The sequence below is a fragment of the Thalassophryne amazonica genome, chromosome 20 (assembly GCF_902500255.1).
Source record: "Thalassophryne amazonica chromosome 20, fThaAma1.1, whole genome shotgun sequence".
Taxonomy (NCBI): domain Eukaryota; kingdom Metazoa; phylum Chordata; class Actinopteri; order Batrachoidiformes; family Batrachoididae; genus Thalassophryne; species Thalassophryne amazonica.
In genome coordinates this window covers 16236180-16258794 of record NC_047122.1, presented here as the reverse complement: position 1 = coordinate 16258794, position 22615 = coordinate 16236180, and the positions used below count along the sequence as shown (strand labels likewise).

Here is a 22615-nt window from a genome sequence, read left to right as displayed (position 1 = left end):
TCATTCAACCAGCTGAATGTTTTCACACAGTACAGAAGCTGTTTCTGAGCGCTGCTGCGTTCGTGTACCGTTGAAAATTAGAGCAAACCAGCCTGTTTGCTTGGATTTTTTTTTTATCTGGGTGGGGGGTCAGCTTCACTGGGCTAAGGCACCTTATATAGGCCAGTAAATCTTTTGTGTGGATACAATTATTTTGCCATAAGCAATTGCTGAATTTGAAACAACAAAAAAATTGTGTAATTTCCAACGGTATTTGAATGCAGCAGCAGCAGCTGCGTGCGCTTATTATTTTTTATTAAATATAACATGAGGGTAGGAATGACAATCCAGCCCATATGTACATGTGGCAACAGGTAGATGATTCAAATGATTATATAAAGAGCTGTTCTGGAAGGCAGAATTCACACTGTGGATCAGTGGCAGCTGGTTGAAATAACCGCGTATGGGGAGTCAATGCGTGTTCACACAGATTAATCAATTTACTGCTGTGATATATTCAATCATCTTTACACTTATCTTTATTCCCCGATTTGACAGTTTTCTGTTATAAATCAATATATATGGCTTAGTAATGTAATACAGTGACAGAGCAGCAACCACAGCACACTAGCGGTCTTTTTTTTGTTGTTTTTATAAATTGAAGCGAGATGTAGTGCTCAGCGTGTCGTCAGACAGTGATGATTCTGATAAGGAGATGATCCCTATTTTGTTCTGGACAAGGAACCAAAGCAGGTGGGTCCACCGACGTGCGCACAGATCTCCACAGCTTCTGTTTGCAGTTTCGCCAGGACTCAGGTGCTATCAGCTCCGTCCCAGCACAGTGTCCTGGAACTCAGAGATGCAGGCACACACTGCTCCAGCAGTGGCTCCAGGTGCATTTCGTTTAAAGCGTCGAGATAAACGTTAGCTTCGGCTTGGTTTTGTTCCTCTTTCGTCCCTTTTGTGCCCTTGGTTCTCAGGGTATTCGGTGATAAAGCTCTTTCGTCCACCTTTTCTCAATGAATTGTGACTATTTTTTTTCCCTTCGTTCAGGAATTGTCGTATGCCGTGTGACTTAGGGTGGTCCATACAAATGGTCAAATTTTTTTTATTTTCAAAAAACTTCAAGTCTCACCCTCTAAATTTGTTGTACCTAACATAAAAACATGTACAATTTCATAAAACTCTAATAATTTTTACTGGTAGCACACAGCCCTTAAAGATTTTGCTCGCAATAACTTTGTCATATAGTATGGTCATTTCCAGATATTTCCAAATTATTTCTGTCAGTTTAATATTGATATGTCAGGACAGAAATTATGGCAATACTTTGGAAAATCAAATCTTTTCATATCCCATAAAATAGTTAACACTAAAACATGAATTGTGAGATGCAGTTCTTCTCGTACATGTATCATGCTCCTACAATATCTACATACTGGGTTAGCGAAGATTTTGTAACAATCAAACACTGCATTTTCATTTTATTGATGAAATACTGTTTCATTATTGATAAATTTAAATAAGTCTATGCTTTATATATTTCCACATATATTTTGATCTAGCTCCAAACAATATTCTTTATGCCTTGCAGTACTTAATATTCAAAAATGTATGAATCAGCACAAGAACCAATTATACAGCTGTGTAACATAAGAGAACATCCTTTACATGATAATGATATTTAAGTTGCTTGCATCATGACCAAGACTTGCTGCCGTTTCAGTCAGAATATAGGTGGTACTTCTGTCTGTTGTTTTGGTCCTATCCAATGCTGCTGCAAGTCCTGGTGTTAGCTTTAATTTTACTGGCTTTTTGTGGCACTGGCATAACAAATTCTTCATCTGGACTTTCTGTGTTCTCTTCACTCTGGCTGGAGACAGTGTCAGGTAGTGAGACATTAGATGGTCCAGGCTCCTCCAGTTTCTCTTTGTATTTTGCTTCTGCAGCTTTCCTTTTTTCTGCTCTTTGTTCTTTGGCAGTTTGTATTTTATATATGCCTGTCATGCATCCTCTACCTTTCTCTCACTGAGCAAGTAGGAACTGTCATCTTCAAACTTTATCACCGTTAGGACATCCTGATGTGCCATGTCAAACAAGTCCTACAAAGATTCACAAAATGCTGTTTCATCTTTCTTCTGCTTGTCTGTATTGCGATTCTTGGTCTTTTTCAATGTTTTCCATTTTCCGAACACCTTTTCTAACTTTGTGATCAGATGCTGCTTTGCCCTCAGTGGGATTCTAGCTCTCCCCCAAAAAGGAATTGCCATGTCTATAGAGGTCACAGCAGCATCATGGACAGTTTTCTTCAAATCAGTGTGTTTGAAGAAAAATACCTTGAGTATTTGCCCATTTGAGGGCAATTTGTTTCCCTTTATTTCAGTCGGTGGAACCAATAAGGTATGCAAATGTTCTACTTCTAGTAGCTGACATGTTTTACTGAAGTTTCCAGTTAATGGTTAAGCATGTTAAGTCAGCAAGTGTCTCTTTTTACATTTATCTCATGTTAGATTCACCATCACCAAAGATCTGAAAGAAAAGAAGCTGTGAATTGAAGCAAAATTTTCAGCTTGTAGCCTAAAATAACATTTTTGAAAGTATGTTGTTTGTGAGAAATATTTAAACCTATGTATAGTTTTAAATTGAATATAAAATTATACTTTAATTACACTCAGGTGGTTAACTTCTATCCGCTTTATAAGTGATGTGATTAGATACTGGATAATGGATAACCTATTGCACGGGCACTCGGGCAGCGATAATTGATATATTTACAACCTTCAGCTATGATGTGCTACCTCTAAATATTAATGTATGACAAAAATATTTGGCAGGCTTTCTTTTTTCCCCAAAGCATCATAAAATGAAGGGGTGAGTGTAATGAATTTCCAACTTTTATTTTTTTGAACCACCCTAGTGTGACTGGGCCATTAGATAGCACAACGTAACATAGGCTAAAAGTCTACAACTCCCCCTGAATGAACCGTCGTCCACTGCCAGCTGGTTCACACTGACACCTGGGTGCCCTGTCCAGGAACACTTAGTATAAAAACATCTTACAAAATGCGATAACATCTGAGGTAAAATAAATAAATGGCAATGAACAGGATAATTTGGTGGAGGCTGTACAAACCAATCATCTAAGATTAATGCTGTGACTGTGAAAGTCCCATTATGACAGGACTGTAAACTTAACCATAAAGGGGAAAATGCATCTCTATAGGTCAGAATGCACTCAGCCTGATGAAAGGAGGCGCTCCGGAATCATACTGCTGGAAGGAAGGAAGGAAGGAAGAATTATTCAAGCCAGACTGTTGTCACGGTGGCCAAAAGCAGCACATAAACATGGAGTTGCAAGTGGAAAATCAATCCTGAGCAAACGTCCACCTCCTTATGAGTCATAATGACAAACTGCACCTTCCCCATTCATGAGCAGAAAGAAGAAAACTGGATACTAAAAGGTCTTAAAAGATCATCCATGCTGTAAAAGTGTTTGAGTGCACAACAATCTACATCTACCATGTAGTTTATCAAATAACTGATGAGACTGAAAAAAAAAGATTTTTTCCCCCCACAGCAACAAAAACACAAAAGAAAAAAGATAAAGTACTGAAATGTGCATAGAAATTTCCTGCAAACCTGCAGCATAATTTATTGTCTCCATCCTAAAATGAACTGCTCATGGTTTGTACCAAACAAAGCACAAACGTTAGCTACTGTTACGGAGTCATGGGTGGTCTGTATTGTGATGAAAATAAGAGTATTGTGATGCTCATGCAGATGAACAGAAGACAAATGGATTGTGCTGCAAATAAAATTTGAAAGTTTCTTTCACATGTTCTGACCCATTTATTCTGTATCACCAAAACATGCTCAAACACAGCAAACACTCTTTCTCCATCATCGAAATCGGACTGCGCGCTCATGACTCCGGTGGACCACAGTGCAGCAGATAAAAGGATTTTCTGAGAGAGAACATGTGCCTTTATAGCTTTAATTATTTGAATTATTGAGAGTCAGTGCTTTAGCAGAGTGTCTGGACTCTTTGGTGTGAGCTCTGACACAAAAAGGGTTCATGACGAGAGAAAAAAATAAATACAGCTCACATGTAGGTAAATAACATGAACGCAGCCTGCAGGATTGTCCTGCATGCAATGCAAGGACAGCTGCCAGTGAGTCCACCTTGAACTAATCGTGACCAGACTCTATGGACAGTCACATCTTGCTGTCCATTTCCTCTGTCACACGGTTACTCACTGACCATTAGTCTGTCGGGGACAGTGACAGCAGACAAATGCAGACTGAAACCATGAACAGGTCGATGAAGCACTAGTCATGTTCCTGGGCCCCTCGCTGATGGTGAACATATGCACAAAGAGGTGAGAGGTTACAGATGGCAGAGATGCTTCAGCGCCATGTGTGGCCAGACAAAAGGACGTCTATTACTATCATAAAGCAAATGGCACAAAGAGCGTGTAGACTCTCGAACGCCATCAGCCTGATTAAACAGCGCAGGTGAAATGAGCTTCAGTGACGTTTATTGATAAGCTACATGGTGGTTAACTGTAATTTAAGATGTTTAAGGACTCTGTGGTGATTCTGACTGAGCCTCATGATATCAAACTACAAGCAGCAGCAGGTGTGGTCATTAGTGGTAAACTACTTGACAAAAAGGGGAAGGGGAGGACAGGTCCTTTGAAATGTGATTTGAATTTGAATGAATTTGAAAAAGTGATTTTACTGACGCTGGCGGGGGTGGACGGTGTCATTTATAGCTAAGGGCCATGGTATAGTTTGGCTACACAGTCACAACTGTGTGCTAAACAGCGTGCATCATCCTCGTAGTTAAAGAAAAAAAAATCTGGTGAAATTTACGCATGTACCATTCTTCAACTTTAACAACTTTATTAATCCCACAAGAGGCAACTAAGTTAGAGCTGCACACAAAAACACAGCAACATATAACAACATTTAAGAACATTAAAACAAAAAAAACAGACTTTGGCAAGGAGTTAAAATGAGTAGTCATGTAAAAAAAAAAAAAACTTAAAAAAAATAATACATTTAGGCACAGCACCATTCCAGAGATATCTCCATGGCAACAGTGTAAATACTGGATTTATGTACACAGTGTCAAACTGCAAACAGCAATTTAAGCAAAATCCTGAAGTGACAGAATTTTTCCTTTAACCACAGGGGAAAAACAAAAAACAAAAAAAAAACTGACACTTTGATACATTCCTACATTCTTTTGCTTTTTCCAAAGTCATGGCATTCACCCCGCAAAAATCCAGTAAATGAACAGGCAGATGGATGAGTCCATCCTCTCCCACTTCTAAACACGAACACTCAAAAACATTACACGTCATCAGCTCGTACATCTCCAAATTAAAAGGGCATGTGTATTTCACTTTGATAAACCCAATCAATACAAAAAGGAAGCTTGTTTTGCTTATGTAATTATACCACACAGCCCTCTGACACCCAGGGGACATGTCTGGGATTGTAACAGGGAATAACGGTAAACGGACTGCATTTATATAGCGCTTTTCCATCTGCATCAGACGCTCAAAGCGCTTTACAATAATGCCTCACATTCACCCCAATATGAGGGTGCTGCCATACAAGGCGCTCACTACACAATGGGAGCAATAAGGGATTAAAGACCTTGCCCAAGGGCCTTAGTGATTTTCCAGTCAGGCTGGGATTTGAACAGAGAATCTTCTGGTCTCAAGCCCAACGCCTTAACCACTAGACCAGTGTTGATGGAAATCAGGAGCATTTCTGGTTGATGTTACATGTAGTATGAAAAGCTCATTTCAGGTACTTTAATTTGCTGTTCATAAAACAACTAAAGCATATAACAGGACTGTAACATAAAACCTGAAATGGTGTTACAGGTAAGGTGCTGGGAAAAAATAAATTAACTTCAGTTGGACTGAAGAGCTGAACAGCTTAGTTGCTTATTCACTATTTTTTTTTTTTAAACCAGGTTAGTGCCCTTGAGATCGAGATCTCTTTTACGAGGGAGAGACCTGGACAATTATGAAGTTTCCAATTTGCCTAACTGCCTGTCATGTCTTGTCAGCATGTCAGAGCAAACCAAGAAAATGTCAACACAAACCTTAGCCTTCTTTGGACAATCTGGTGCCAGTAATCGCCAGTGTCAGTAGGCTAATATGAAAGGAGGAAGGAGTCTGTCCATCTGACATGCACGCTTTATCTGGGCACCATGCAGACAGGCACAACTGCGTTACAACAAACAAGTACAGTGCTAATTCGTTCATCCATTTTCTATACGTGCTTTCTCCAATTAAGGGTCACGAGAATCTGGAGCCTATCCCAGCAGTCACTAGGTGAGAGGCAGGGTTCATCCTGGACAGGACGCCACACTATCACAGACATATAGACAAACACACCTATGGTCAATTTAGACTTACTGGTTCACTCAACCTGCATGTCTTTGGAATCAGGAGGAAGCTGGAGTACCAGGAGGGAAACCCACACAAACACGGGGAGAATATACAAACTCCACACAGAAAGGACCAGGCGGGAATGGAACCCATGACCTTCCTGCTGCGAGGCAACAGTGCCATTCACTAATCCACCGTGCTCTCCCTAAATCCAAATAATAATATAAAACAGTCGACTTGCTAAGTGAGCCATTAGACCTTTCACAAGTAACACTGAGCGACATGTAGGGATGAAATAAAGAACCAGTTTCCTTTGAAAAGAGCTTCCAAATTTTTCAATCCACTGGAAGTACCAGGTTCAGATGCTTTCAATTCCCCAATGCCTGCAGGTTTTTCTGACAGATCCAATTTACAAAAACTCATGTTTGAACTCACGTCTGATGTGATACTAAAAAAAGACGAAAAAAGAATCACAGAAGAGGCCTATCAGGCACAAACCAAAGCAGAGAACAACACGCTGCATGTCTGATGCGTATATGGAGACGAACAGCAGCTTGAAGAAGTACAAAATTACATATCAATCCTCTGGACAGAGATAAGAATATCAACAGAGATAATAGCATCACTATAACACAGTGAGTTCCTCAAAATGCTTTTCAATCTCACAGGGTTAATTACTATATGACCAGTGAAGTGTTCAAAGAGAAACAAACCTCTTTTCTCCTCCAGCTCCTGGAGGAACTGCCTGTAAGAAGCTATGGAGCTCATCGGTGAAAGAAAGAACAGGTGAGGAAGTGAAAGAAGGAAAGAATGTAGTAACACAAACAAGAGGACAGGAGGGCATCTGGAGTCTGCAGCTGATCTGTGAGGCCCAGTGGAACCAAGCTGTCAAAGAGCCATCCTTAAATCACGTGGATAATCCCTGGTTTTGAACCCGCTTCCTTTCTTCTTCTGTGAATCTTTTCTTTCTTGGATAGCATGCGTCCCTGTGGTTACAGTAGCTCCGTGTGGCAGTGTGCTAGCAGCTCTTAGCCGGATAGAGGAACTGGACTTTGACCACAAGACGGGTGATGTCACTGGCAGAGCCAGACACGTGTTCCAGTTACGTGTCGAGAGCGCGTTTGTGTGTGCGTAAGCCTGACATGGAAATCAGAAATGAAGGAAGGCGTGTTCCATCTTAGTCAGCTGCACATATTTTTAAAGCATGAGGTATTTAAGGCAGGATGATTGTCACATTTGTCATGCAGATCCACATTGTTTGGAGTTGTCTGACATTCAGCTGCCTTGGGATCGACAGCGATCACACCCCGTTCTCTCTCTCTAAATTTAATGCTCAGTCTTGCTCCCTCTGTCGTTTCATGCTCATCTGTTCTATGTGCACAGTTATTTTATTTGGAATTTTCCTCTGCACCATAATGACCAGTTCTTCATTTTGGAGCATGAAATCAAAGGAACCCTTCGACTCAAAGTAAAAATGGATGGCTACCGTGATCGAGGATTTATTCATTTATTTTGCCATTGAATATTGAGTATCTACCAATAAGTCCTAATCATTTTTTTTTTCTTTTTTTTTTTTTTAGATATGACACTTGCACAGGGCACTCTTAGCACATTAAAATCAATCCAGTGGATATTCTTGACATCTCTGCAATGCATTAAGAAAAAACTGTTTTAACAAAACAAAAGTGACTTTTTTTTTAATAAACAGGTCTTAATTCCACATGATGCAGCATTGTATCAGTAACTGTGACCACTAGATGTCAGTAATGGTGGTTAATAAGCTAAGAGAAGGTGGCAGTTAGTGCCACCCGGCTGTCATCACAAAAAAAAAAAAGCAGTAGAATACAACAAGATTAAAGTAGCAGCTTTTAAATATAGCCCATGTAAGTATTTGAAGCAAAGCAAGATGTAGATACATGTTTGAAATGCTGAAGCGCGTACCCGTGCCCCCCGCTGGTTGCTGGAATGCATTGAATGTATTAGTGGCCATCAGCTCTGACAACATATCAATACTTAAATGGAACACAGAAGGGTCAGAGTGTGTTGTGTTCAATAAAACAGATTCCACTCCAAATACACATTTATACATCAGACTTGATCCTGAACTGTCAGATCTGATCCGGACATCTCTGAAAAAGTAGACCCAGAGTATCTATGTATAAAGCAAGAACTGTCTGCGTGTGTGTGTGTGTGTGTCTCTCTCTCTCTCTCACATATTACGCTGACTGTTTGTCAGATCGGCCTCAGCTTTCGGATATAGCTTGCGTATGGCACAATGATGGGCATATAGGGCTGAAATGATTAATCAAATAACTCAATTTGATTCCAAAAAAATGTTTGAGGCAAATTCTTTGCCTCGAGGCTTCGTTTAATGCTGTAGTACATATGCCAGGCCTGTATGTGGCGCTGTAACGCTCCCACAAAAAATGGAGATGACCATAGAGACCTAATGTAAGAGCTAATCAATGTAGCGGGTGGCCCTACAAGTTTGCAAAGCCTGTTAAGAGAAAGATGGTCTACGTTGATCGTCTGAAACAGACTTATTGCGCATTTAAAGTGAAGCAGTGTGTTTGCATATTTAAAAAAACAAAATACACGGTTTAGTCCACTGGCTGCTCTCCATCTCCACAGATGAAGTAAAAGGATGTGCATTTTAAGGGAATCATGTTTAACTACTCAAAAAAAAAAAAAAAGCCTTTAATCATATTTGGTAAGAGTTTTTATCAACAGGCTGTACAGTTCATTTATCAGTGCAGCTTTTGTGGAAACGCTGCCCTCCACAGCCATTTTTCAAAGGCTGTGTTATTTGCCAAGTAGCCACAGAAAACAAGGAATTTGACTTTGGCTTAAGCTGCACTCAGTATGCCATGTATGAATATACACTGGCAATTTAATCTCTTGCGAGGATAGTGGGAAGGCCTTTTTTTTTTCCTCTACAAGTCCTCTGGTGGCTCAAAAGTCCGATGCAGGATGCACAAGACCTGTTACACTTGAGGCAAATGAACACTTGAGTAGGCTGGGCTTGTGCTGCTGCCCGCTCTTTCTGCCTTTGATGCTTCTGGCGTGAGGCCTCACTTCTTTCTGCCTCGAACTTCAGACTGGCGGATTTGATGCTGGAACGCCAGCTAAGTCTATCTGTAGCTAGATGCTGCCATGACTGATGCTGAATGCCTGCAAGGGAGCGCTGCTTCTTCAGCTGGTCCTTATAGCGCTTTTTGGGGGCCCCTTGGTTTTGTCTCTCTTCCTTGAGCTCGCCAAAGAGAATTAATTTCGGCAAGCGTGTACCATCCATCCTGGCTACGTGACCTGCCCAACAAAGCTGTTTGAGTATAATAGACTCCATGCTGAGCAATTTGGCTCTGGTAAGGATGTCCTCATTTGAGACGTAGTCCTGCCACTTGATCCCGAGGATGTTTCGGAGACAACGCTGATGAAAGCGTTCCAGTAATCTGATCTGCTGGCGATACAGAACCCAGGTTTCAACTCCATACAGGAGGGTAGGGACCACAATGGCTCTGTAGACCTGCACTTTTGTGGAAAGGCGCAGTGCATGATTCTGCCAGACTTTCTTGGAGAGGCGACCAAAAGAACTGCTGGCCTTGGCAAGGCGACTGTCTAGGTCCTTGGCGACAGATGCGTCGTTTGAAATAACACTACCGAGATACGTGAAGTGCTCTACTGCATTCAAGCTGGTTCCCTCGATGTTGATTTGGGGTGGGGTATATGCTGTATGGGTGACTGGTTGATATAGCACGTCCGTCTTTCTCAGGCTGATGGTGAGGCCGAAGGCTCTTGCTGCTTCAGCAAAACAGTTGACGATGTGCTGCAAGGCTTGCCCCGGGCGACGAGGGCGCAATCATCTGCGAAGAGCAGCTCCATGATTAGCTGTTCTGTGATCTTAGTATAGGACAGAAGGCGCCGCAAGTTAAACAGACTTCCGTCGGTTCAGAAGTGGATATAAATTCTGTCTGTCAAGTCTTCTTTGGCCTCACGAAGCATCATGCTGAAGAAGATTGAGAACAGGATGGGCGCGAGGATACAACCTTGTTTGACACCATTTAAGATGGGGAAGCTGCCGGACAGAATCCCGTTGTGCTTCACTTGTCCCATCTGGCCTTCATGCAGCTGGCGAAGGATGGTGAGGAGCTTTGGAGGGCAGCCAAGGCATGCAAGAATCTTCCACAAACCCTCACGACTGACCGTGTCAAAAGCCTTGGTTAGGTCTATGAAGGCTGCATAAAGGGCCATGTTCTGTTCTCTGCACTTCTCCTGGATCTGTCAAGGACGAAGATCATGTCGGTGGTTCCCCTGTTGGCCCGAAATCCGCATTGACTCTCAGGAGTATTTTCATGCGCTATGGTAGGGGTAAGCCTGTTGAGCAGCACTCGAGCCAGAATCTTGCCTGCTATTGAGAGGAGAGTGATGCCCCGGTAATTAGAACAGTCGCCCTTGTTCTTGTACTGGGAGACAATGACCGCATCCCGAAGGTCATGTGGAACCATTCCCTTTTTCCAGCAACTGGAGAAGAGAATCTGAAGCTTGTCAAGGACTGCCTCACCTCCATTTTGGTACACCTCTGCTGGGATGCCATCTATGCCAGGAGACTTCCCTGGATTCAGCTGCGTGGTGGCCTTTTGGATCTCTTCAAGTGTTGGGGGGTCATCAAGTTCCCATTTCACCTCCACCTGGGGAATCTTCTCGATTGATGACTCTTGCACAGTGCGCTTGTCACTGAAGAGGTTTTCAAAGTGTTCTGACCAATGCTGCATAATGGTTTCCTTGTCCGTCAGAAAGGTGGAACCGTCTGAGGAGCGCAGGGGTGCTTGCACTTGATGTGCTGGCCCGTGGATGGTCTTAAGGGCTTCATAAAAGGAGCGCATGTCTCCAGCATCGACATGTTGTTGTGTCTTCTCTGCAAAAGCTAGCCACCAGTCATTCTGCAGTATGCGGAGCTTGCTTTGCAGTGTGGAGCAGGCGTTTCTGTAAGCTGTCTTGGCAGAGTGGTCATCAGGTTTAGCTAAAAGAGTCTTGTGGCATGCACGTTTCTTTTCTAGTAGTTCCTGGATCTGTGCGTCAGACTCATCAAACCAGTCTTTATTTTTTCTGGCTGAGAAGCCCACTACTTCTGCTGCCGTCTCCTGAAGGATGGTCTTTAATCTCATCCACTGTTGTTCAGGGTCGTCAGGCAGGCCTTCTTTTCCACCCAGTCTCTCCTCTAGTTTGGCCTGGAACTCCATTTTTGTGTCTATGTCTTGCAGCTTGTGGACTTGTAGCTTCTTAAACTGTGGGGCTTTCTTCTTAGGAGGGGGCTTGAAAGTGAAAGCAATCTTGGAACGGAGCAAGCGATGATCCGTATAGCAATCCGCACTAGGCATCACCCTGGTATGTAGTACGTCTCTTCTATCACGCTGTCGCATCAGAACGTAGTCCAGAAGGTGCCAGTGTTTGGAGCGTGGGTATCTCCAGATTGCTTTGAATCTCTTTCTGTTGGAACAGGCTGTTGGTGATCGTCAAGTCATGTGCAGAGCAGAACTCCAGCAACAGGCGGCCATTGTCGTTACAGTTGCCTATGCCATGTTTCCCTAGGACGTCCTTCCATACATCAGAGTCGCGGCCCACTCTGGCGTTGAAGTCTCCCATGATGAGGAGCTTGTCCTGAGTGTCGACGCGCTGTAGAAGGTTGTGCAGATCGCTGTAAAAAGCCTCCTTAACGCCGATGTCGGCCTGCATGGTTGGGGCATACACACTAACAATAGTGGCAAAATCCTTGTTGATGGGGAGCCGGAGTGACATGAGTCGGTCAGAATGTTCAACTGGCAAACTGTGTAACCTATGTGCTATGGCGCTCTTGATCATGAACCCGACCCCTGAGAGTCGACGATCTTCTTTAGCCTTTCCTGACCAGAACGGTGTGTAGCCTGTGCCTTCCTCAGTGAGTGACCCTTGGTCTGCAAAGCGTACCTCGCTGAGTGCAGCAACGTCTATGTCAAGCCTTGCTAGCTCTTTGGCGACTAATGCTGAGCGTCTTCGAGGACGATCGCTATTGTCTGAATCCATCTTTGTGCGTACATTCCAGCACGCAATTTTCAGGTTATTTGTTTTCCTTTTCGCACCGCATGTCGTGATGCCCGTTGGCAGCGGTGAGGCAAGCCATGTTTAGACCACCTTTTCTAGGTCGGTCTCCATGTGGAGCAAGCAGGGCTATCCCTAAACAGGGCTGCCTGGTCACCCAGGGCCCTGCCGGATGATGCTGTTGTCTCGGGTCAGCAACCAAACGACCATAGCTCCTGAGCTGCCTGCATGCAGGATCGAGACTGCAGCTCCCAGTGCCATCATGCACCTGCTGCTTTCGCCTCTTCCCATCGCTGCAGGACTTTTCCTTCCCGTCTGCGCTTGTTGCTTAGAGTGGAGATCAGCTCGAGCACACCAATTCCACTCTTTAGGCAAGGTGGCACTCCACAGTGGCACAGACAAGCTGAGACGGCTGTGGCGACCACCAAGCTGTAGGTTTTACATCAGAGTGACCTTCTCCTAGCCTCTGGCTAAAAACCTTCCTTGGAGGCACGGGGGTAGTAACCCAGTCTGGAGGTTTAACATCAGAGTTCCCTTCCCCTAGGTGGACTGCCTTAACAAGGCTAATGAGTCCCATCTACCCACTGCTATAACACAGTCAGCTGGGAGGCTCGTGACGGCGGGAGCGCCTAAATCCCGTATAGGTCCCGTATGGTCATGGACCTACCACTGCCACATATACACTAAACACTGAATAAATCACAGTAATAAAAAAGTGCAAATGAAATGTGCAATAAGAGGGGAAAAAAAAATGTTCTGTCCGCAGACTGAAGATTTCTCAGACCACATGGTCTTATGGTTTGGCAAATATCCACTCTTAATGTGAAAAAAATATATAATTACCCGGAACAACAGCGAGAGGGGGAACACCATAAACTTAGAAATATGCATGATGGCACAGTGACCCTGTGTCATTGCTTAGGAGAACCCTACCACTAATGATATTGTTTAAAAACACAAAACTACATTTTATCCAATTATTTGATTAATCGATAGAATACTCAATTCCAAAAATATCTGATAGCTGCAGCCCTAATCGGTTAATTATGAAAACGTTTGGGATTAATTTATTTTAAAACTTTTATTTTCATTAACATTGTAACATTAGTACTTCCAATACAGCGTCCACCGTGGCGTCTCGCTACTAAGCTAACTGACCAAGACCTGCAAATTCTATGTCAGGGTAAAGTGAGAAAAGAGACTGCAGGAGAATGACTTGAGAACAGCAGTCAGTTAAACATGTTCTTTTCACATTTGTTTGCAAATAATATCAACTGTGGCTTGCTGATGCTACTGGTAGCAAAGTTAAACAACATCAGATAGTTAATAAAATGTTTAATGCCAGCATCCCATCAAATATTTTTCATGTGAAAGGCATGCTGTCTGTGTTCCTTCTGACTGAGTTTAACTTAACACTGAGGAGATGTTAGCCAAAATCTTTTTTTTTGTTGCTAAAAACGACAAATTTCTGTTACTGTTTCAGTAAGTACCTAAGCTGAATAAAATATTATATAAAAAAAAATTATATATATATATATATATATATATATATATATATATATATATATATATATATATATATATACACTGCAGGGGTGGTGGCCAAGTGGTTAATGTGCTTGGTTTCAGTTCAGAAGGTTCCGGGTTCAAATCCCACCCCTGCCACATTTCTCCATGTAATGTGGAGTTGCGTCAGGAAGGGCATCCGGCGTAAAACTTGTGCCAATTCAACAAGCAGATCCACCTTGGATTTGCTGTGGCGACCACAAGTGCAAACAAGGGAGCAGCCGAAGGGACTTACTATATATATTATATATATATATATATATATTATTAATAATTTCTTACGTGTCCAACCTCGTAGGTTGATCCTTAAAATGAAATTCGTTAGTTCTAAAAACCATCATAATTATTTATAGGAAAACGTTCCATTTCTTCTACTAAGGGTTGAACTTTGAGTGTTTACACAGGAGAGAAAAGTGAGAAAATGTTAATGCCTGTTTGAGAAAAGTGTATAAAGTGTGTAGTGAGGGGTTTTACCGCCTTAAAACATCTATAATAATTGTAAAAACGCTGACTACTTTGCGGATTTCACCTCAGGGTGTATGGTTTTCTTCAGGGTGTATAAAGCCATATTCATTGGTGACCAACTTGATAACTGATAATATTCAAAATCTAATTTACCTTCATATCTGTTCAACCAAGTATTCTACCAAATAGCAACAACACTGATAGAAAAATTCTCTTTATGGTACACATAATTGATGGGCAATAGATTGAGTTGAATGTTTTTTTTTTAAATATGACAAACACAATATCAGTCAAAGGTGCTTCGTCTGAATAAGGTTTGACCTGACCCTTCCCCTCAGCAAGCACATTGCAGTGTTCAGAAAAAGACTTGGCTAGGAATTCTGATTATTGCAAGGAACCTCAAGCACACCAGACTCAGTGTGGTGACTGTCCTAGCATATCCTACACCTCCTTCATATACTTCTCCGCCACACCAGACTTCTTCATACAATACCACACCTGTCGTCTTGGCATTCTGTCATAAGCTTTAAGTTTCCAAATAAACAATGCAACTTCTGCTGGCCTTCTCTACACTTCTCCATCAGCACTCAGAGCAAATATTGCATCCGCAGTGCTCAGTCTTTGTAATTTAAAGCTATTCATACTGAAAATTACAGAAAATTCTTCATTGAACATTGCTGTTCTTTGATGAATAAGTTGTTGAGAAATTAATTTCATGCTTTTTTATGCATTTAAGTTCAGATTATCACTCCCCACTTGTGGCCCCAAATTGTGACAGACTACTACGAAATTTGGCAGGCAGCTTTTTGTAAATTTTTCTGTGTTATTGGACCATGTTTCATGTTTATTGGACTTAACCATCTTAAAAACAAACACGCCAGTGTCCGTTGAATAAATGAGCAGAATGTGGTGTGTACGGGGACCGCCTCCCGAGTCCCACGCGACTCCCTACATTTCAAATATTGGGATGTAGGCCTGACCCACAGAACCACACGGGTGATGGCACAATCACTCCCACTCCCAAGTTTAACATCCAGAGAAAAAACATCAACCAAGATATCAGATATCTTTGTCAGCACATCCACTGAATAACAGCTGTGACTCCACCGTGTCAGCATCCTGTGGAGGGTCTCTCTCTGCCACTCTTGTGAGACACTACGGTTCAGTCTCAACAACACAGGCTACCTTCCTCACAAGCCTGCCCACTGGTCCAGTGTCACTCTTCTTTGTGCTGTCTACCCAGCACACCACGGCATAAAAGAGTGACATTCAAGTGTCATTTGCATAATGAAGCATGCCCACTTTTGTGGTAAGCATATATATATATATATGTGTGTGTGTGTTGGGAAGATATAGAAGATTTTCTGTTTCGACTGCTCCATGCAGTAGGTTATCCTTTATATGCTGGCAGCTTTTGACCTTCCAAGCTCATTTTAATCAGGGCTGTGAAATGAAAACTGAAATATGAGGAAAACTCGGAAGGGGTCTTGGGGCGCCCCAGAAACAAAATTAATTTTGTATCTAATGATACATTTCAGCATCTCCTGGAAGAAAAAAAAAAAAAATCTCAAAAGTGCATATTTAACCTTTCATTTGAACTGTCAATGATCATGTTGAAATAACAGAATATGACGTGGAAGTAGGACCTAGAATGATTTTCCTTTTAACTGTAAACCAAATTCTGCATTAACTCAGAACAATTAAACTACATGAAATTCATGAAGACTGAAAAGACTGTTAAAGCATTTCAAAAACCACAGCTAAAGCTTGTAGAATATTTTGAAAATCATGGTAAAATATCAATAACATACCTTATAGTAAAAAAGTAACTTATATTCTTGTGTAAATTCCTGTAAATCCATTCAAAGCCACAATATCTTTTTCCAATGACAGAAAGACTACATCAATTAAAAAGTCACCTAATCTTGTCTGAAATCCTGTGTGAACAGCACAATGTTTATTTTCCAGAGACAAAAAACTCTTTCAGTGTTTGAGGGCACAAGATGCAGTGACCTTTTCCCATTTATTTTATCTGTGTTCCTGGCGACGAACTTTAAATTCAACCCAGCGCCAATTCCACAGATCCTTGTCCTTATTAAACTTTTCAAACCATGTTTCTCGCCTGTATCTCCAAGTGGTTAATGCGCTTGGTTTCAGTGCAGATGGTTCCGGGTTCAAATCCCACCGCTGCCACATTTCTCCATGTAATGTGGAGTTGCGTCAGGAAGGGCATCCGGCGTAAAACCTGTGCCAATTCAACATGCAGATCCACCTTGGATTTGCTGTGGCGACCCTGAGTGCAAACAAGGGAGCAGCCGAAGGGACTTACTTTTCTCGCCATCTTCCCTCTCTCCAGCGTCGCTCCGTGACACAGACATGCCGCAAAATTCTTCTTTAAAAAAAAAAAAAAAAAAAAAAAAAAAAAAAACCTTGATGGCTCTTAAAGTATGCGAGGTCCACATGCTACATTTAGCTTGGAGCAGGCACACAGCATCGTCATAGCAACCAACCAGGCCCACTTTATGACAATTGTCACAACAGCCACGCTTTGAGAGAGGGATTTTTTCCCCCGTGGAGGTCCGCGGATCCAAGGACACAGTATCTGTAACGCACAGATCAGTGTCGAGGACTCATAAAACTTGCACAATGTTGTAAAAAAATAAAGAACCCTTTGCGATAGGCATTTTAAAAACTCAGTGACGATCTGGCTCACGATTACAGAGTACAACAGTAACACCCGCCCCCTCTCCCCATGATGAAATCCATGGAATTCCTCCAATCCGTAAAGTTGTCGCAGCACTGTTTCATAACTTGATCTCCTAACGGTCCACAGATTTGACTTGCAAAGACTGGCGTAGATCAAAGTGATGGCTTTGGATGAGACAGATTTTCAAAGGTTTTACATAATTTGCAACATTGCGTAAAAATGGAAAAACAGAAATGGGTGTGGTCTACAACAGAAGATTTGTAGCACTCCACAGAATCTGGAGATGTATGACTTTTGATTGTGCAATGAACCGTTTTAGAGTTCTGGTCAAAAAAGTTAAGAAAATGCATTTTTCTTAATTACAGCACCACCTGAAGGCAAAAAGTGTCAATTTTGCTGTGGCTCTACCTTGTGTTGGACTATATAATCCGTAAAAATTTCAGCTTGATAGGTTTTCTATTTAAAAAGCCAATAGGCCACACCCCCTATCACCAATCATGATTTATTTATGTATTTCAAGTAAGACTTGTCCCAAGATTATCCATATCAAATCTGGTACAATTCCAATTAGCCAATTTTGAGATATAAACTATAGAGACTGATGGTGCGCCCTAGTAAGGGTGTTGGGCAGAAAAAAAAAAAAAAAAGGAAAAAAAAAATCGATTCACGTCCAAATCGCGATTCTTATTTATTACGATTCTGAATCGATCCAAAATGTCCAAGAATCGATTTTTTAAAAGCAATTTTTTAAACATTTTCTTGCTGAGCGTGTACTGTTTGTCAGGCAACGGCTCCGTACTACAGCGTCCCCGCGCGGGGGGTCTGGCATGCTTCAAACATTCATGAGCTGCAGCTTAGCATGGCGGACAAAGAGCTAATTCAGCCAGCACTGTCTTTGTTGAAGGCAAATGTTTGGGCGCATTTTGGATTTTATTATTTGCTGCGCAAGAAGGAGCTTGACATGACTTATGCAGTGTGCAAAAATCTGCAAAATGAAAGTCAAGTACTTCGGAAACACTTCAAATCCACAAGCCCACATGCGACGCCATCACCCGGAGCTAAAAGAGCGGAGCAGCGGTATCTGCCGACTACTGACCAGCGCTTCGCTAAACTGCCAGCCAACTCTGAACGAGCAAAGCAGATAAGTAAATTTACATCTAGAATCATTTGATTAGCCTTGTAAAGTTACATTTTCTTAAACATAAAAATTTTTTAAGCAATATAACTATTTCTCAGAGCTCATTGAATCGAAAATCGATTCTGAATGGAATCGTCACCCCAAGAATCGGAATCGAATTGAATCATGAGTTGTTGTACGATTCACATCCCTACCCCCTAGTTTCCAATCAAAACCATTTTAATTAGCATCCCTCTCTGTACTATTCTGCATCAGCCACATGAGTTGTGTGCAGATTGGAGTTACCGTATTTTCTGCACCATAAGGTGCACCTAAAAGCCTTAAATTTCCACAAAAATCGTCCATGCGCCCTATAATCCGGTGCGCCTTATGTGCGCACTGAATTCCAAAATCTGTAAAAACGACCGACGTTGTCTTTGACCGTCGGAATATCGGACCATTTCCCGCTGACACAAAGTACGTACCCTGGCAGTGATAAACCAATCGGAGAACATTACGTAATACGTAAAGTACATACGCTGGTAGCGTAGAGTACGTACGCTGCCAGCGATAAACCAATCAGAAGAGTCCGTGAGTCCGTGGAACGTACACTTACCTCCGCCACTCCTCCAGTAGTTACCGTATACTACAGGTATCCTGCAAAACAACATTGTTTGTCTTTGTTTGTCTAAGGACCCCCGAAAATGGCGCCAGCGAAGAGACATGCTTACGAGGCACAATTCAAACTGCAGGCTATCAGTTACGCGGTTGTTCATGGGAATAGAGCAGCTGCGAGAGGAAACAAGAAAATGAACTGCGCCAAGTTAAAAAGACCAAACGGAGTTTCCACAGAAACAAAGCGAGGTGGCCACAGCTAGAAGACCAGCTGTTTAATTCAGACACAGAAGATGAAGACTTCGATGGATTTGTGACAGAACCATAATAAAAAATAATGTGAGTACCATATTGTTAAATACCGGTAGTTCAGAGTTGTTAAAAAGTTCAAATAAACTCACCGTTTTGCTTCCGTGACTTTTTTTTTTTTGTAGATTGTACGTTTTAGCGTGCGCCTTTGTAAGGGTTAAGTACCCGCTAATTGAGGCGCGCGCCTTATAATCCGGTGCGCCGTTTGTAAGGGTTAAGTACCCGCTAACTGAGTGCGCGCCTTATAATCCGGTGCGTCTTATGGTGCAAAAAATACAGAATTGTTATGAGGCGAAGTCCAACTTCCTCTATCACGTGTTTGTAATAAGACGTTCATCTTTTGTTTCTCAGGTAGGTTAAGGCCCATCAAGGCTTTTAATAAAAATAATTTTAATAACTTAAGCTTCTGATGTCCAGTAGACTGTGTGCAAAGTTTGGTGTTCATCAGAGCAATGGTCTGGGTCACATCTCAAAAAGTCAATTTGGTATTGTTTGCTAATTTGTGAAGAAAAAAAAAAAAATCTAGGCACAAATGCGCCTAGATTCAGCTCGACCCAGTGAACGCGTCCATATAAGCCACTTGAGTGTGCCATCTACAGTTTGAGTAATATGTCTAAATGCAAATTACTGCTATAGTGCCCCCTATAAATGGATTTGTTTCCATTTTTGTAGCCAAGTTATGTGCAGGGTTTTGTACCATTTCTGAAAGTGGCATTTAGTGAGAGAAAAAGAAGCAGAAAAAAATAAATAAATAATAAATAACAATATGAAAACAGTAGGGTTCCTCGCCATGCTGGGACAGGAAACCGCATTGCTTTGCAACCGCTGTCCCCAGCCCCGCCGGGCTTGGACCTTATCTTTGCACCAAATGAGTGACAAACCAAACCTACTAAAAACAGAACCTCTGGGGCAAAGTTCAAGAGCAAGACTCAAAACAAAGCGATAAATTCAGTTATTCTCAAAACTCAAACCCTAACCCAAACACATTTCTCAACATTATAGTCAATAAAAAGTTATCATAGACACCAGAGGTGGACAATAACAAAGAGCTGGAGAAAAATTTTTTTTTTTTAAAAGTTAATTAAATAAAGCAAAAGAATGGTGCAGTAAGAGGTGTAATTATTTACCTTTGTTGAAGGACATGAGCGAGAAGAGCAGCAGCAGCAACATGCAAGTCAAAAAAAAAAAAATAGGGTACTCTGGTCAGAATTTGGATTGATAACAGTAAAAGCATTGCTGTGCACAACTGTTACAGATGTCTAACTCTAGTACCAACCCAGTACAAATGTCAGTTTCTTGCTTGCATCCCAAATACACAGATTTCCCAACAAGAATGTGTACAAGAGAACTCTGTTGCTTTGGTATGAGTGCTTACTAAATTCAGATAAGGTTTCAAGGTATGTGATCACGAAATCATGAAACTGGTAGTGGCTAGGTTTGTTAATCAAGGGGAATAACTCTCCCAAAAATGTCTCAATCTTGTACAACATGCGTATTACCAACCTATAACAAAGAATTATACCAAGTTTCCTAAAATTCCTACTAAAAATGTGAAAGGAGTTTATTTCAAAATGCATGCACCAACTCAAGAAGCTGATAGGGTCTAGATTTGTTAATCAAGGACCATAACTCTGGTAAAATGGGCCCAACTCAAACGATATGATAATATGTGTGTTACAGACCTATAACAAGGACTTGTACCAAGTTCCTCCTAAAAATGTAAAAGGAGTTTATGTTAGAACGCTTGTGACAGACAGACAGACACCTCCTTCGGGCCTTTGGCCGAAGGGGTTTAAAAGTGGTAACATCCGCTGGAAAACAAATTACACAAATGCCAGGAGGAGGGGCTGAGCAATAAATAAATAAATAAAACTACTAACCCAGACCTCCATGGTCTTAAACAGATCCGCTCTTGTGCAGCAGCAGGATGGAGCAGGTAAGAAATGATCTGTGACATTTACATAGAAATTAATGTCAGTTTAATTAGTCTGTTCACTCTGACTGAACATTTGCTACAACCCCTGGAAAAATTATGGAATCACCGGCCTCGGAGGATGTTCATTCAGTTGTTTAATTTTGTAGAAAAAAAGCAGATCACAGACATGACACAAAACTAAAGTCATTTCAAATGGCAACTTTCTGGCTTTAAGAAACACTAAGAAATCAGGAAAAAAAAAAATTGTGGCAGTCAGTAACGGTTACTTTTTTAGACCAAGCAGAGGGAAAAAAAAAATGGAATCACTCAATTCTGAGGAAAAAATTATGGAATCATGAAAAACAAAAGAACGGTCCAACACATCACTAGTATTTTGTTGCACCACCTCTGGCTTTTATAACAGCTTGCAGTCTCTGAGGCATGGACTTAATGAGTGACAAACAGTACTCTTCATCAATCTGGCTCCAACTTTCTCTGATTGCTGTTGCCAGATCAGCTTTGCAGGTTGGAGCCTTGTCATGGACCATTTTCTTCAACTTCCACCAAAGATTTTCAATTGGATTAAGATCCGGACTATTTGCAGGCCATGACATTGACCCTATGTGTCTTTTTGCAATGAATGTTTTCACAGTTTTTGCTCTATGGCAAGATGCATTATCATCTTGAAAAATGATTTCATCATCCCCAAACATCCTTTCAATTGATGGGATAAGAAAAGTGTCCAAAATATCAACGTAAACTTGTGCATTTATTGATGATGTAATGACAGCCATCTCCCTAGTGCCTTTACCTGACATGCAGCCCCATATCATCAATGACTGTGGACATTTACATGTTCTCTTCAGGCAGTCATATTTATAAATCTCATTGGAACGGCACCAAACAAAAGTTCCAGCATCATCACCTTGCCCAATGCAGATTCGAGATTCATCACTGAATATGACTTTCATCCAGTCATCCACAGTCCACGATTGCTTTTCCTTAGCCCATTGTAACCTTGTTTTTTTCTGTTTAGGTGTTAATGATGGCTTTCGTTTAGCTTTTCTGTATGTAAATCCCATTTCCTTTAGGCGGTTTCTTACAGTTCGGTCACAGACGTTGACTCCAGTTTCCTCCCATTCGTTCATCATTTGTTTTGTTGTGCATTTTCGATTTTTGAGACATATTGCTTTAAGTTTTCTGTTTTCACGCTTTGATGTCTTCCTTGGTCTACCAGTATGTTTGCCTTTAACAACCTTCCCATGTTTTTATTTGGTCCAGAGTTTAGACACAGCTGACTGAACAACCAACATCTTTTGCAACATTGCGTGATGATTTACCCTCTTAAGAGTTTGATAATCCTCTCCTTTGTTTCAATTGACATCTCTCGTGTTGGAGCCATGATTCATGTCAGTCCACTTGGTGCAACAGCTCTCCAAGGTGTGATCACTCCTTTT

General features: G+C 41.6%; 1 protein-coding gene across 10 annotated transcripts in view; it reads right to left on the bottom strand.

Annotated features, from left to right (window-relative positions):
• macf1a (microtubule actin crosslinking factor 1a) overlaps positions 1 to 22615 on the bottom strand; it is a 431888-nt gene that overhangs the window by 320308 nt on the left and 88965 nt on the right. Inside the window, exon 1 of one of the 10 annotated variants that reach the window (XM_034161165.1) lies at positions 7106 to 7333. The exons of the other annotated variants lie outside the window; for them this stretch is intronic. Within the exon in view, the coding sequence (XP_034017056.1) occupies positions 7106 to 7160 (55 nt within the window). The 5' untranslated portion in view covers positions 7161 to 7333. Of the gene's footprint in view, positions 1 to 7105; positions 7334 to 22615 lie in introns of those variants that run through there. 10 annotated transcript variants of the gene reach the window in all.